Source organism: Leuciscus leuciscus (assembly GCF_965113295.1).
Source record: "Leuciscus leuciscus genome assembly, chromosome: 25".
NCBI classification, from domain to species: domain Eukaryota; kingdom Metazoa; phylum Chordata; class Actinopteri; order Cypriniformes; family Leuciscidae; genus Leuciscus; species Leuciscus leuciscus.
Genome location: NC_138724.1, coordinates 21206912 through 21224070, shown reverse-complemented (window position 1 = coordinate 21224070; position 17159 = coordinate 21206912). Strand labels below are relative to the sequence as shown.

At 38.3% G+C, this 17159-nt stretch overlaps 2 protein-coding genes across 3 annotated transcripts; both read right to left on the bottom strand.

Annotated features, from left to right (window-relative positions):
• Positions 1-593: 593 nt before the first annotated feature.
• prmt7 (protein arginine methyltransferase 7) lies at positions 594-7904 on the bottom strand. 2 transcript variants are annotated; one of them, XM_082160312.1, is made up of 17 exons: positions 7680-7904; positions 7353-7389; positions 6925-7074; positions 6736-6844; positions 5500-5612; positions 5189-5418; positions 4924-5104; positions 4572-4696; positions 4329-4476; positions 4153-4236; positions 3314-3361; positions 3142-3231; positions 2499-2660; positions 2331-2405; positions 2060-2220; positions 1104-1200; positions 594-955 (listed from the first exon to the last, which is right to left on the bottom strand). In XM_082160312.1, the coding sequence occupies exons 1-17, from the start codon at positions 7778-7780 to the stop codon at positions 797-799; spliced, it is 2070 nt and encodes a 689-aa protein (XP_082016438.1). In that variant the 5' UTR covers positions 7781-7904; the 3' UTR covers positions 594-796. The 2 variants fall into 2 exon arrangements, with proteins under 2 accessions (XP_082016438.1, XP_082016439.1); XM_082160313.1 differs by having other exon boundaries at positions 4329-4464.
• A 2757-nt stretch (positions 7905-10661) lies between these two features.
• exoc3l1 (exocyst complex component 3-like 1) lies at positions 10662-15973 on the bottom strand. Its single transcript, XM_082160318.1, has 10 exons — positions 15268-15973; positions 13618-13793; positions 13292-13511; positions 12317-12729; positions 11886-12175; positions 11688-11805; positions 11466-11591; positions 11145-11245; positions 10916-11061; positions 10662-10798 (listed from the first exon to the last, which is right to left on the bottom strand). The coding sequence occupies exons 1-9, from the start codon at positions 15305-15307 to the stop codon at positions 10941-10943; spliced, it is 1605 nt and encodes a 534-aa protein (XP_082016444.1). The 5' UTR covers positions 15308-15973; the 3' UTR covers positions 10662-10798; positions 10916-10940.
• Between the last annotated feature and the right edge of the window lie 1186 nt (positions 15974-17159).

Here is a 17159-nt window from a genome sequence, read left to right as displayed (position 1 = left end):
AGCATCGAAAGGGCCTACAATGGGCACGCGAGTGTCGGAACTAGACCTTAGAACAATGGAAGAAGTTCGCCTGGCCCGATGAGTTGCGTTTTTACATCACGGGGACACCCTTTCATGACAATGGTGTTCCCTGGTGGAAGTGGCCTCTTTCAGCAGGATAATGCACACATCGTTCTGGAATGAATTGAGGAACATGATGAAGACTTTAAGGTGTTGCCTTGGTCTCAAAATTCCCCAGATCTCAATCCAACTGAGCATTTGTGGGATGTGCTGAACCAACAAGTTTGATCCACTGCGGACTCACAGCGTACAGAACTTGAAGGATCTGTTGCTAAGGTCTTGGTACCAGATACCACAGGACACCTTCAGGAGTCTTATAGAGCCCATTCCTCGGCGGGTCGGTGCTGTTTCAGCAGCACGCGGAGGCGAACAGCATATTAGGCAGGTGGTCACAATGTTTTGGCTCATCTGTGTATATTCAACCTGTTTCATATGATGACTTTAAACAGCATCATGGGACTTGTGTAGTGCCTTTCAGTTTGAACTAATACTATATAGTATGCAATCAGAATGAATCTGCAAACGACACAAAGTAATATCTCTGATCTGATGTATTCAAAATCCTTATTACATATCAGATTGTCTAGATAAATTACTAAATCATAACCACTGTGAACATGAATATTGTGGTGTAAGAAGTTCACAGTCATTAAAACTCTTTGGATAAGCAATCTCTTGGAATAAAATGCAAACAACTGATGACCTAGTTCACTTGAGTCTTGAATATTGTCATTGGTCAAGGTTTGGTGACAGAGAAGTCCATTTTAATGTCACCAGTATGAGGTTCAAAGGTTAAATTGTAGGAAAGACCTTCCCTTCCATTCCCAGAAGTTTCCCTCACAGATCTGAAGAAGAACACTCCTTGTTTCCGGTGTGGGTTCCACACACAAGCTCCCTGTTAAATGAGAAAAAAAACTGTTAAGGTGAATAGGCCAGGGGAGTGACACCTGATTATTACGGTCTTATTTGAATTTCCATTAAAAAAAAATCTGAATCTAGATATTGTACTTTGTACAATAAACGAGATAACATTTAGCAAATACCTCTTCGCTGACTGGCTTGGTTAGGCCCATGCTTACGGTGATGTCCTCAGTCAGCTGATACTCCATCCAGAGAACGACACCATGACAGCGTCCTCTCCTGAAACATCAGTATCTGTCAAGAGCACTGCTGTTGTAGCTAGCATCACATATACAATATCTATTAGGGGTGTATTTTTATAATTATATATATTTATATATATATATTATTTACATTAATGCACAAAAGTTTGGAGTAAGTAAGATTTTTTAAAAGAATTAATACTTCCGATTCTGCAAGGATGCATTTAATTAATCAGAAATGCCAGTAAAGACATGTATAATGGTAGAAAAGAATGAAGAATAAATGCTGGTATTTAGATTTTGTTTTTAATCAAAGAATCCTAAAGAAATGTTTTGCAGTTTTACTCATTTTCAACATTCATAATAATAAGAAAAACTTTACCTAATCAGCATATTAGAATGATTTCTGAAGTATTATGTGGAGTACTCCTGAAAATTCAGCTTTGCCAACACAGAATTAAATTACATTTTAATATACATTTAATACATTAAAATAGAAACGTTTTGTAAATTGTAATAATATTTCACAATATTACTTTATTTTCTGATCAAATAAATGCAGCCATGGTGAGCAGAAGAGACTTCTTTCCAAAAATCGTATCAACCCCAGACTTTTGAACGGTAATGTATTTCAATAATAATATTATATTTTATTTTATACAGTAATATAAACGTTATTTATATTAACATATGATATATTACACAAGATTCATTTTACCATTTAAAATTCATGCTAAAACAAAATTGATTACATTTATGTCTATGTTATAAATAAATGCATATTTATAATAATTTAATATCATAATTCTGTTATAAATATACATATTTTACTATCTGATATAATAATTATATTATGTATAATGCAATATAATAATAGTTTAATATGTTCGTTTTACCCTGTGAATGGTACAGTCCCATCACTGTTGATTGGTTGCTCAGGAACACATTGTGTGAAATCAAACGTCATGACTGGACGTGGTTTTGTTAGGGCACGACAAGGGTATTCCCAGAGTGGGTGTGGCTCTGCCTCCCAGGATTCACGGAAATCCAAAGATTTCTGTGGGTGGAGTTAATCGCAAAAGCAGGTCAAATCAACTGCATTAAAATGTCATGTTAATTGTTAAATTCAAGACCGAGTTCAGACCAAAACCTGTAACTAGTACTTACCTGAATCATCTCATCCATAGGACTGACGTCAAAGCCCTCGCAAGTACCGCAGGGAACTCGGATTCGCCACAGATCCTGATTCAAAATTTAAAAAATTACACATTTAGTCTGCAAATGTATAATACAGAAGTTAGTATATCCGACATGTATCCAAAAGAAATAATTGACCTGAAATTCAACAGCGGTTATGTAAAGTGTGGCAGCACGAGGCAGGATGGCAGCGTTGGGCAGAAGCAGCTGGGCCACAGCGGTGCGACAATACCAGAAGAACAGAGAGTGCCAGGGCAGAAGACTGGTGCTGAAGTAGGGCTCTCCCATCAATACGGAAATCTGAAGGGAGATTTCAAGCTGCATTTATTTGATCCAAAAAAGTAAAAACAGTAATATTGTGGAAATTGTATTACAAATTTAAAATAACGTTTCTATTTTAATATATTTTAAAATAGAATTAATTCCTGTGATGCAAAGCTGAATTTTCAGCATCATTACTGCATCTTCAGTGTCACATGATCCTTCAGAAATTATTCAAATATGCTGATTTGCTGCTCAAGAAACATTTCTTACTATTATCAATGCTGAAAAAAATTGTGCTGCTTAATATTGTTGTGGAAAGTTGATACATTTGTTTGAATTCAATCTTTAGTAACATTATAAATGCCTTTACTGTCACAATTGAATGTATCCTTGCTAAAATATGTGATAAAGTCAGATTCTGCAGAGCCTTCAAATCAACAAATCAAGTCAACAAATGCATGTAGAGTACATATATAGTGGGTATCATGGTGTATACACAGATTCATTTAGTTCGTACCTGATTTCCTTCTAAATCAGCTAATGAGAGCTGCTCAGGTCGTATTCCCAGCAGCTGTACACCATGCTTCAGTGAGTTAGTATGTAACACCTGTGAGCAGGAGATCAAATGTTTCAGTGCCAATCTTGTCTGAACTCATGTTGGCAATGATTTTTTAGCTTCAAAATCTCACCTGTTCAATCACTTGCTTTGCCATTCCAGAGTTTTCCAAACTGAACACCTGAAAAGAAAGAAAGATTCATATACAGTAAGTTCTGTTTCAAAACTTAGTAAGCTGCCTACCTAGACAGTATTTTAAGGTGTCATAGGTATGCTTTCAATGCTACATTTTAAGACAGCACTATTTATCCTTCACAGAAAACACAATCCCAGAATAAAGAGATTATTTCTGTAGTTAGCTTAGCAACATGCTAACATCAAACTCTGTAGTTGCATAGTTGCACTATAATTTACTTAAAATGTATAATTTACTTGTTATATATAGTTCATTTTCACTAAAAACAGACACCCAATACTGCATTGTTAGCTTAGCAACAAGCTAACATCAAACGCTATTGGTCAATTCAATTGAAAATCGTGTAGTTGCTTATAATGTACTTAAAATTTATAACGTACTCGATAAAAATAGTTCAATTTGACTCAGAAATTATTGACCTAATATTGCATCATCATCTTAGCAACATGCTAACATCCAACTCTACTGAAATCAACTAAGTCGTGTAGTGCATAGAGTTGCTTATTGTTTACTCACTAAAAATAGTCCATTTTCATTTAAAACAGATTATTTACCCAATATGGAATGGTTAGCTTAGTATCATGCTATCATCAAACACTGTTGGTCAATTGCAAGGCATGTGTATAGAGAGTTGCTAATAATTTCCTTAATTTAATTATGAGTTTCCATGATGCTGCCTCAGAAGTGTCTGTGTAGGGAGAAGGCAGATCACCAGGTTTTGAAGCAGACCTAAATTTGTGAATCTTAAGACTCAAGCAAAAACATGGGCTACTCACCTTTTTAGATCCAATTAGATGAGCAAAAATAGGTAACAGGCTCCCGTCACTGACAGATAAACACACACTGTCTGGTTTCAGAATCTGCAAGCATACATGCAAACACACTAAATTATGAGCCATCGCCAGGAAGCAGAAAACAGTAAATCAACAGTGAATGTAAAAGTATAACTTACACTGCGTAATGCGTTCACATAACTCTCAGTCCTCTGTTCGTCGTTTAGTTCCCCGAAGCGAGGCCTCGTCCAGACCAGGTGGGCCTGACAGCTGCAGGACGGCCGAAACTGCGCCTCTTTGACAACATTTTGTTCACTAAAAGACAGACTGTCAAAAATATAATACCGTCTTCCTCATAGACCGTTTCGTTTAAAACCGAGGGCATGTTCTAGGTCTAAAACACTGACTGAAAGCATCTTTACCTGTTCGTAAGGTTGTACCACAGACTGTAGTCATCATGGGAGACGATTAAGCTCAGCTCTTCTCCTTCTGAAACGTTCTTCTCTGCAGGGAGGAAGTAGACACTCTGCATCCAGTGATCCCTCCACTGTACGTCACATGATGCAAGATATTATCAAATATAGTTATACCAAGTCAAAGTAATACAGTGTTCGTATTAGAGGGGCCTCTTCCAAAGACATTCCACCACAAATGTTTATATTATTGTAAATTAATACTGTAATTTTTAGCATTGTGACATTCAAAAGCTAATGTCAAGTAAGATGATTCTTGATATTCGCTCATTAATATTAGCAGCTGAGCACCAGTACTTACAGGGTAAGTTTGAGGCTCTGAATAGGTCCAACTAGGGGCCATAGTGCACACAATGTTGCCATCAGGGTCCATGTCGATGTCCCACCAGGATAAGACCACCTGTGCTCTCCCGCTGGTCTGGGCCTTGAACTGTGCCGTGTAGGACTGTGCAGCACTGCTAACCGGCTTGCTGAAATCAACACTAGAGTGGAAAAATAGATCAGTTAATTATACAAAAAATGGCTCATTTTAATTTAGTGAGCTGAACTAACATCCGAACTTGTACCTGAACATGGTGCAGACGGGCCCGAGGGGAGTGAAAGACTCAGGAGGCACCTGGCTAAGCTGGATGTCACAGACAGAGGGCGCTCCTGCACACTCCACTACAGCAGAAGAGGGCAGCAGTTTGTTCCCATCCACCTCTATGGGTTGCATCTGTGACCATTTCCACAGCATATCCGACTCCACCAGCTGGGAATAGACCGTGGCACGGTGTGGCACAGCTTCACAACCTGCCTGTGCCAGTGAGAGCAGCAACATTAAACACTTAAAAGACACAGCAAAATGTTTAACTACAATTTACAACTATTTATTTACCTTGACAAGGTGTGTGTGTGCATGTTCATAGCTGGGCAACGCGCCTTCTCCGATCAGCTCTGTATCAAACAGCTCCGTGACAAGGATGTTTGCTCGTTCTTGCATGTCTCCATCTACAGATAAAAAACTCAATTATATTTGCAAGGCATTCAAGGTGGTACAAATGAGTTTGTCCATTACAATATTTACAATATGACACTTAAGTCGCTTATGTGTACAAGTATGTATATATATTATATATATATTACACACACACATATACACACACACACAATTAATTTATAAAAAAAAAAATTATATATCATTTTAAGATTTCATAATTTAAAAAATTATATATATTATATTTAAAAAAATTATATTTATATATATATATATTATATATATATATATATGATATTACAATTATATAAATGTATAATACAATTTTATTTAAAAGTATTATTTATGAAAAGTATTTAATATACAAAATGACGGAGCGCCGCACGTGACATGAAAAAAAAAAAAAGTATATCGTATACATATATATTTGTCTGCATGCCATGTGCTTGGCTCTGTACAAAATATGCATTAAAAAATACACAGTAAATGATAGGTGTATAAAACATTTTCACAAATATTTATCATAGAAAAAAATATTATTAGTTAATTATTATTTATTAATACATTTATATATTTAATAATCCTTAAAGGGATAGTTCACCCAAAAATGAAAATTCTGTCATCATTTACTCACCCTCAAGTTGTTTCAAACCTGTATGAATTTCTTTTTTCTGCTGAACACAAAAGATGATATTTTGAAAAATGTCGGTAACCAAACAGTTGATGGACCCCATTGACTTCCATGGTATTTTTTTTTTCCTACTAAGTCATTGGGGTCCATCAACTGTTTGGTTACCGACATTTTTCAAAATATCATCTTTTGTGTTCAGCAGAAAAAAGAAATTCATACAGGTTTGAAACAACTTGAGGGTGAGTAAATGATGACAGAATTTTCATTTTTGGGTGAACTATCCCTTTAAGTACCTATTGGTGCTGCACAGTGCACAGTGATACGTTATATTCAATAGGTAGTTATACTATATATTTTATCCTATATTTTAATATTGCTTGAATGGTGTTGCAACCAATCAACATATATGACTATAATGATCAGTTTTAAAATCACTACTATAGAACCCAAATGAACAGAACTTGTCGGATATACTTGGATAATAAGTATAATGATTGTTATCTAACCTGGTCCAACCGTAACTTCTGTGGAGTGTTTGTTGATGATCTTGATTTTGTCTGAGAAGCCGTTCCTCTCCGTGATGGAAGTGGCAGCCTGTGCCATGGGCTTAAACACCTGTGTGGTAATCACATTTTTCTCTTCAGCTAAATTCCATCTTATTAATCAACATTCAATACATAAGCATTAGTAAGTACCTCTATGGCATAGCAGTAGTCGGCTCCAGCCGTCACAGCCATCATGGATAGCAGACCCGTCCCAGTGCCGATGTCCAGGACCACCACCCGTTCACCGCGGGCCTTCACTCTGCTCACCGCTGCCCGGATGCCTTGGTAGTATTTCTCATTCTTAGGAACACAAGGCAGAATGATTAAAATTTAGCAAAGTTTCTCTATGTTTAAAACCAGATCATTATGCTTTTGGAAAATGTCAAATTAAGCTAATCTTGATTGTTCACCCAAAAAAATTTTATTCTGATTTTCTTTTTCACGTGGAACATGAATTCAATGCAAAATGGCCTTCATTATAGGAGCTAAAAAAAAAAATTTGAATCATAATTTTGATTTACAGTATTTCTTTATGTAATTGTATAATGTGTATGTATGTGTCCAACAACAAAACTCACTCTGTCTTTATCATGGAGCATATCTGCATAGCAGGACCTAGGTAGGAGACACACAAACCATTATCAAGCGATGTACAAATAATGTACACCCTGTCCCATAACAGGATAGCACATGACTACAATTCGATTAAGTGTAATTGATATTCTGGCACAGTTACCGACACACGTCCACGTGTTAGAACAACAATAGCAAGTCACTGTCTAGAATTTTCACGTCATTTAGTAAAGTAAAATTTTTGGAATAGTATCATAGATTACTTCTACATAAAGAGGCAAATATCAGTTGTTGTGAAAGTATGGTGATGTTACATGAGATGGATTACACACCTCGCAATCTCCTGGTGGTAATCATACTCCTCGCTTTCCTCAACCCAGTCTAGCGCTCCGGTTGTTGGATTTGCACGACCGCAAAAGGTCTTCATTGTCATTTCAGTCTTAAGAAAACACACTAAAGTATGAATGTGTTGTACTATTAATGGCTAGATCGTTCGCCAATAGATTAATACAACATGATCTCTCTGGGCGCGGCCATGTTTTTTCAAGAAGTCACGCCCCTAAGATCACGTGACCACATAATGCTTCTTCCCTTCAGCCGTTGCCAAAATTACTTAAAATGCTTTTAGGTTTGAAATTTTGATGTTTTGTGTTTAATAACGAAGAAACAGCTCACATGTTGGTCAAAGTTGCGATTTTAAATCAAGGTAAGTGATTGGCTGTCCTTGTCTCTTTGAAATGTTGGGCCCAGAAAGCACTTTAAAAGCTTGTCTTGTTGTTGAACAGTATTTAGCTCTCCATCAGTTTTGTAGTGTGATTCCCTTCTCAGTCATAGGTGACCTGGGTTTGTAATTTTTTTTTTTTTTAAACACAGCAAAGGTCTTTTTGTTGTTGTAGATTGTAAAGCAAATGTTTGTGCATTAAAGTTAGTGTTGCAGTTGTTTTCTTTTATCGTTAATAATAGCCTGATAAATTGACATAATTTTTCAAGCTACAAATAATTGAGCAATAGATTGAGTGCAACCTAAGAGGTTAATACCTCTAAACATATTCATTTAAAATAATCCCTTGACACATGATTCTATTATTATAATTATTTCTCTTTTTTGTAGCCTGTTGTTTGTAGTCCCATGTCTCAAATCAGTATCCTATAAATGAAAACGTATCCACAGGTCCAATAATACCCTTTCAAATACTAATATGGCTGAAATAATGTCATAACCAAATAATGTGGCATGATACAGTGTTATCAGAATGTTAATGGTAGGCTACACTATATTCATCGTGTGCCATTGTATTTAGGCCTACATTGATTGTTAGCGTAATAACCTTGAAACAATTTTATATGTTTTAAAATTCATTACTTTATTGACTATCAACCACAATATACATAGTGAACCACAATATACAAGTTTTAAAGCAATTGATTTAATATCTTTTGGAACGCTATGTTTGGTAATGTTAACATTTTTATACATTTACATAAAAAAATGATCACCCCCAAATATTTAAAAATGCAATGAGCCAGATTGCGCAGTGCTTTCTCTTGTATCTACCACACATGTTCAATTTAGTTTTTAAATGTCTTGTACATTTTGTTTCTGTACTTTTTTGTAAGTAAGCATTCGGTGAGATCATAAATGTAAATATTTGTGGGCACATTATAATTTACTAATATAACAGTGCATTGTTCAGACAAGACAAAGCAAAAAATGAATAGACAAGTCTTATTGAATACTGATTAATTACAAATTAATTTCCCATTCACTAGGCTGGATAGGTAGTTTATCTGAGTGCTTCTCAAGTACACTTTGCAGTAGGCAGACAAAAATGCATGCTGGAAGAGGGCACAAGGATTTCTGTGAATATAGGGCGGTATCCTGGTGGTAAAGGTGGGGTGCTCTGCTCCAGAAAATCTAGTATTGACTTCCGCACATCTTTGGGCACATCCCCTCTTACATCCAAAAGGGCAGAGACATGCTCCTCACTGAAAAGACACACTTTGTAAGTTCAAATAATCTCTTGGCATTGATTAATCTCTGTATTAGAATTGATTTTAGAATATTAAGGTCTTTTGGGAATGCTTGGTTTGAAATCTCACTTAATATCTGGGTACTTGGCTACCAGTCCAGAAATCTCCAGTATTAGCATGCCTGGGTCTTTCACATTGATTATGTCAGCCAGTGCAAGTATCAAAGCTGTGGGATTCACCTCGCCTATTGTCCCATCAATCTCCTTTAAATGTAGAAACAGCAGTGAAATAGTTAAAGTCATTTAATTTCCACAAACATATACTACTAACACGTTCTTGTATTGTTCCTAGAGGTCTGCTACCTGACCAGAGCCTGATGAGATCCAATGAATTGTCGAGTTCAGGTCAGTTTCTCATGAATAACTTAGGTTTGTGTCAGATTCGGGTTTGCAATTAATTCATATTGGGTTATGTTTGAATTAATGTGACTTTTTGTAAGCATTTATGTTTCATCTTTGAGTCAAAGCTGAATCTGTGCATCTGGGTCTACTTGCTAGGAGAAGAAATATAAACAGAAGAGCTTTACACACTTTAAAATAGTTAACCCTGCCTGGACCATTCTAAACCCCCAGGTAAACAGAATCCTGGGTTGTCTTGTTTTATGTTTTACACTGCTCATACTTTACCTTGGGTTAACAATAATCCTGGGTATTCATAAACTGAAATTTCACACTGTAGGCCTACATTCCTAAACCCTGGGTTAACGTTCTTATTTGCCTATTTGTGGTGTCGGATTGGACAAATATATGGACAAATTTGCCAATACTTGTTGGCTTGGGCCAAATCAGGTCATAGAGTACCGATTACGAAGTTGAGTTTAAAACCATTGCAGACTTCTAAATGCTCCTAAAGCACAAAAATAGCTAAATAAATGAATGTAAATGGGCTTTCACCATGCTTTGAAGGTGGTCCCTCAGCTGCTGAGCATCCTGTGACATTCGCTGGGCCAATTGATTTCGCTCATCATTACTTTTGCAGACTAGTCTCTTCTGCATCAGTGCTCGGACATACTCAACAACAGTTAGCCATTGACATTCCTCCTTTAGCCTCTGTAGATGATGGATGACCACAAAATGTTAATTGGTAAAAATATACACTCATTTTATTGTGTGGTCTATGTAATTTCTGATGCCTGGTCTAAACACTAACCTGGCGACAAGGTTGCCGCACTTTGTTGTAGAGTTCACAGTGACGTTCTAGAACCCCACACATTTTTGAGGTTACATCTCCCTGGTCCAGCCAGGTACGAGACAGGAGCTCTTGTAGATGAGGTTGCAGCTCAAACAAGAGATGGTCCATGACTAGGCGACATGCCTTTCTCACAGCACGGTCCAGGGCAGCCAGAGGTCCAAGTGGAATGCGAGAATACCGGTTTGAAGGGAAGGAGCACAACTGCTGCTGCAGACTTTCTGTGGAGGTTCTGGATGTACATTTGAATCAAAGATTTAAATATACTGTTTATAAGCACCTCTAACACACACAAAACTATTTGAAACACACACATTTTCAAACAAACATCACACAAATACAGACATACTGTAAAAAGATACTTGTACATCATCTCACTTGAGGATGATGCAGTTGCTGATGCAGGCCAGCAGATAATGGAGGTAGAACTTGTTACTGTTTATGGTTTGATCCCTGCGATGCTCCTTCCCAAATTCTATGATTGCATCTCGAAATCTGTTACAATATAGTGAGAAGAAAGGACAAAAATGTGAATTATCAATTAGAATTATGATACCAGTATTGCTAAACATACACACCGGCTGAGGAGATTCTCCATTTCATAAAGACCCATTTGGATTGTCTGGTCCCGCAGAGCTTCACTTATCATCAAGGCCACCCGTGCATTTTCTTCTAGCATCTAATAACCCAGACATCAGAGCAGTTCATATCAGTGCTGATATTAGATTAAATCTTTCTCACTAGCTATGTTTCCATCCACCTATTTTATGCGCATTTTGAGATATTGCAAATGAACGATGGGTGGAAACACCAAGATGCGCATAAATTTGGCGCACAAGTTAAATTCACAACTTTGGATGGAAACATTGCTTCTGTAGATCTAGCCATTGCTGGAGTACCTGAGCGATGATGGTTGGAAGGCTGGTGTGATAGCAGCCCTCATGGTCAATATCTGGTTCCTGATCTCTCTGCCAGTCTGTCAGCTCTACCTCTAGAGCCTTGTGCATCCACTCTGAGACACTTTTCTGCAAACAATCACAGTAAAACGTCTCAAGAACATGTGGCCTGTTAATCCATAGAAGACAAGGTAAATGATAAAAGTTTATAGACCTGGCTCTTACCCGAACTTTTTGGACATATTTGTTCTGCAGCTGCTCAAGACCTTCCTGAGATATGAGAGGTCCCATGTCCTCAATGTCTAGCTCAGCTACAAGGGCTGGCTCACCCATCATCTCTGAGCTTAAAGAACACATTCTAATGTGTATGACTTTTCGGTTACTAATTGACCAAATTCTCATTTAATCTAAAGCTTTACCTACCTGTTGTATATGTGCAGAACCCAGTTAAGAACAGCAAAGATTTCCCCACCCTCTAGCTCCCATCCACTAACCAGTCCAAGATGGTTCTGCAAGAACTGGTGGCAGGAGCGCAGGTAAGCTCTTGTTAAATGATAGTGAGTTGGAACACACTGCTCCAGAAAATGCCGCACTGTTGAAAGATCTCCCATGATGCAGTGCTGTAGTGCAGACAAGTGACTTGCAAGCCCTGGTCCTTGAGTGTGCAAGTAGGACACGCTACGGAAACGTGCTGACACTGCCTCCTCCATCACCTAACCAAATAGTTTGAACAGGTGCATATTAAGTAAATTTAAATCACAAGCCTTTTTTAATTTTAAATTTAGTCTTGCCATCATACAAACAACTTTTTCCTTTACTTCTACCAATAGGAAACTTAGTGCTTATCATCAAACCTTGAAGAAGCGGTCCCTCCAACAACGTGGTCTCCCAGGGGGCATGGGTGTGTTGTGTCCCGATGTTGACCTCCGCTCCTCCAGAAAGATCTGATCCAGTGCTTCTTCACGCTCCACTATCCGTACAGCTGACACAAAAGGTGTGGGGTTCTGACGAGAATGCGTCAACCCACTCCCCACCACTGCCCAGAGCTCCTTGGCAAGGGCATCCACCAGGCGTCCAACACCTGAGAAATAATTCCGCACCAACTCCTCATCCTCAGAGGTTAATCCTGTTGCAGATGATCCCCTGGCTCCCTGGAGCTGCAGCAGTACCTCATCCTGCCAGCGCTCTAGTTCCATTAGCCGAGCATGAGCTTCCAATAGTCTCCGAGACTCCACTAGCCTCTCTGTCTCTAGCACCATACTCCGCACTGACATGAAAGAGGAGACAACAAATCTTGTATTACTTTGGCATTAACAAACCTCAGTACTTAAGTGGGTTATAGAGCTATGTTATTATTTAGATAGCTATAAACTTGTCAACTTCAATAGTGACTTTCTTGCTCTGCAAGATTCTTGCTCTGCCTTAACAGTAGTGGACCTAAAAACTGGAGACCAAGACATTTTACACTATACCCGCTATAGTGTCTGCAATTCAGTCTGTCCTTCAGTGACTCATAAAATCAAATTTGCTTGGCTAGAATTGCTTGCTTTCACATAATTGATGTATTTGAGAATATTTGGCTTTTAGGCAAGTTGTCCAATCCTACTCCTGGAAGCCCACTGTCTTGAAGAATTTAGCTCCAACCACAATCAAGGTAATCAAGGACTTCAGAATTACTGGAAACTTCCAGGCAGTTATGTTGTAGAATCTCCTTGACCAGGATTGGACACCCTTGCTCTGACATTCAATACTTAACCAAAATATCTATAGAGGGCATGCAAAAATAATAAGGACATGCAGTTCACTGAAAAGGGCAGGGAATCACTAACCTTTATAGAGGCGTGGAAGGTTGCTAACTGCAGCAAAGAGCTGGTGGTGATTGACCGAAACCTCCCTAAGTGTCTCCAGTGTAGTTACTTCTTCAGAATTTTTCCTGGACTCCAAGTTGACCTTGTGCATGTCATGAGACACTTCTCTGAGCTCAGCTCGTGCTTCTCGCAATTGACCGAGACCCCAGTCAACACCTTCCAGGTAGGACTGTACAACTGACTTAAAAATGCAAATGAGCAGATTACTTTTCTTGCAGACATTTTTAGATCATTTAGATTTAGATCGGGTTTTTAGAGGCTTTCTAATTGAAAGTATCACTACTTACCTTTAACCTTGAATTAATCGATGCAGTTCGTTGACTCTCTCTTTTCCTGTATTGTCCAAGTCTCTCCAGATGCTCTGGACGACAAAAGACACCTGAGGCCCATTTCAGCGCAGCGCCCCGAGCCAAACACTCGGCTCTCTCCAGCTCTGGCCACACCTCAACTGGGACAAGGGCATCTTTCAGTCAAAATGGGGGGGAAAATACTTAGCCCATGTGATAAAGAAACAAAATAACTATGCCCAGAGCAGAGAAAATCCAATGTGAATTGTACAGTTGTTCAGCTTCAATGTTATGAAGTTATTGCTGATTGTGTAAGAGAATGCATACTTGTTTTTGAAAGCCTTGTTTGACTTGCATAATGAAAGACTTTAACAGTCTCTATATGTTCACGAGACAGATTATTTAAACCAGCATAAGGCTACATCTAAAAGAGACTTTTGAGCAAACTTTGAAACTTCAGCAGATGAATTGATCTCTTCTCCTTAGAATGACTCAGCGGTGTTCTGATCGTTTTGAAGGCTGAAGTTTCAAAATTTCCATTCTGTAAGCCTCAATCCCATGGGTGCTCAAGAGCTGAAACACCCACGGGAAATTATGTAAGAATACAATTACTAAAACACTTTCAGGGCAGAAACTGCATGTTTTTCCCCTCTCCATGAAAAATGACAGAATCATGCAAAACAGAGGTTCATAATTCAGTGACCAATTGTAAGTGCTTGCCAGCTTACAGCTGTGGTCTATGTACAACTGACCATACACTGTTTCTCCGGCCTTTAGTCAGGTGATGTATCTTTTATTCATGACATTACAGTTTGATTTAAAGTCTGATTTGGAGCAAAAAGGCATTAGAAAATTAGAAGTAAAGATACATTTGTAAGACTTTTTAATCCTTTATTAGAAAATGAACAACCCATAAAGCACTAACAATTATGTAATCTTTTCAGCCATGATTTAATTACTTCATTAAGCTGCGTTGCTGTGCTGTCATTCACATTACCATGGTTACACTGACTTCTCTAATTGGTGTCCCTTTCTTCAGGATTGTGGATAATGTAGTACTTCACCAGGAATTTGGCCAAAACCACAATGATTCATGACTTGTACAAGAACCATATACAATCACTTAAAGACCTCAGAGGTTATTGTAGGTACTGAATGTTTTATACATTACTACTAAAACTAAATGTATTTATGGAGAACTGATATTTGCTATTGTATTATTTTGCTTTTATTTGGATATAAACCCTGTGTTCAGGTTTAGTCCCTTTTTGACAGCATTTTTGCACGACACAATGTTATATGTTAAGTACATTGTGCATTATGAATAGGTCTTGTTATTAATTTGCCGTGGTGCTGAAATGCATCCATTTGACCAAATTCAAGTCCTTCAACCCATAGTGTTTTATACATATATAAGGACAAAAAGTCAAGCAGGCTATTATGGCTGGACGTTATGAGGGTAGGTGGAACCCTACATAATTCCCCTGGCAGAAACATATGCTGCTTATATTTAATTTTATGACTTGTCTTTCTTTCTCTTTTATGTAGATATACACTCTAGATCTCTCTACTAGTGCAACATTATGACTTTATAAACAAACGCTTGCATAATGCATATCATCATTGCAAACAAACAGAAAGGATGTGTACCTTCATGATTGTCTCGGCCATTCGTGTCTCCGTCTGACATTTAGGCTTGTTGTTCCACCGTCCACCGTTCTGCCACTAAGAGACTGCCCTGCCCAGAGGGCCTGCTCAGTGTCGCCAGATAGAGCAATCAGCCGAGACGCAGAGAGTAATGAGGAGGAAGAAGAGAGAGGGTGCATACCCACTTCACCGCTAGCCTTGCTCTCTCATACTCCCAGACACATCCTCTGCTCAGAGGCCGGCAGGAAGGGAAGGGAGGAAGGGAGAGAGCGCAAGAGGGACGGAGGGAAAGCGGGCACTCCGCCCTCTAAATGATCCAGATGGTGAGATGTGGGGGTGGCCTTCATGTGCAACAGTGCCTCTCTGTGTCTGAGGTAGTTATAATCCAATATATTTCAGTGGAAGTGCTTGGGATAATCGAACAAAGGTTGTATGTGGTTTGACATAATCTTTGGCGATCATTTGTATTGTTCCTTAAAGTTCTTACCAGTGTCTTGTGATCGCTCACAGCTGCTGGTTGTAGAGCAAACATGAGAGGAATCTAAGTTCAGAGGCCCCTTAATGAAATTGTTTATTTGGTTAAGTGTCGTGGCCTGTGACTTACCCCATGACTGTGTTTACACATCTCTCTGGATCCCCAGACCAGTCTCTACCAAACACAAACCCACACAAATATCACTAACTTAAGTATTAATACACACAGCTGTTGATGAAGATGTGTTGAAATGGATTTTGATGTAAGTTTATTCAAAAATAGACTATAATTACTCAGCCCTCTGGAATGCTTTATTTTAACATTTTAATTGTGTCTCTCTGCACTCTAAATTGTATAATTGACCCTAGTCCAAGGTAAACAGTTTCCTACACAACTATTGTTTAAAAGAACAGTTCGCTTAAAAATTAAAATTCTGACATCATCTACTCTCCCTCAAGTTGTTTCAAACCTGTATGAATGTCTTTCTTCTGCTGAACACCATTGACTTCCATAGTATTTTTTTCCTACTATGGAAGTCAATGGGGGTACATCAACTGTTTGGTTACCAACATTCTTCAAAATATATTCCTGAAAGAAATTCATACAGGTTTGAAACAACTTGAGGGTGAGTAAATGATGACAGAATTTTCATTTTTAAGTGAACTATTCCTTTAATGTTTAGCTTTTCACTCCTTAGTCTCTTTCTCTTTTAACCCCGTTTTAATGTCCATTTCTATTCATTTATTTGGTTTGCTGCCATATAATAAGCAGGATGTCAGATCAGCTGGTCATTACTGCTAAATAAACCCTTTCAGTGAGATACAAGCCTTGATCACCCTGCTTCTGTTTATTTCGCTATAATGACTGGCTGATACAGTACTTTTTGCATCTAGCCGATACAGATTGTTCTGTGCTTTTTGATAGTTTGCAAGCCTTCTAATGCAAAATTCGAAGGCTACGTCTTTTATCGTTCTTCCTTAGCAGCAGTATGTGCTAAAAATAGCTGTGACTAGACTTTGTTGTCTTTGCAGAGCACCAATAACCAGAGGACCGAGACAGACTAACAGAGCATTTCCACTGACGCTAATAGTTCCCTTTGGACTGAAATGAGAAGTGACGTAGCTTCTAGTAGAAGGTTGGAGATGCATCCCTTATAACTACAGAGCAGATACACTGTATATAAGCTATACAGAAGGGAAACTATATAAGAAACTTACCCTCTATTTACCAATCTATTATCAGCTAAGGACTATGCAGCTGTGTGTTTTGTGGTCACCCTCCCCTATCACCACCTTCAATAAAATAAAAACACCACCCTACCGATCGCAGGGAATAGGAAGTCTATTTCAGAAGTAGTCATCCAAACACAGGGAGGACTTCCTGTCTGACATTCCTGACCTGGGCTGACTTCCTGCTTCTC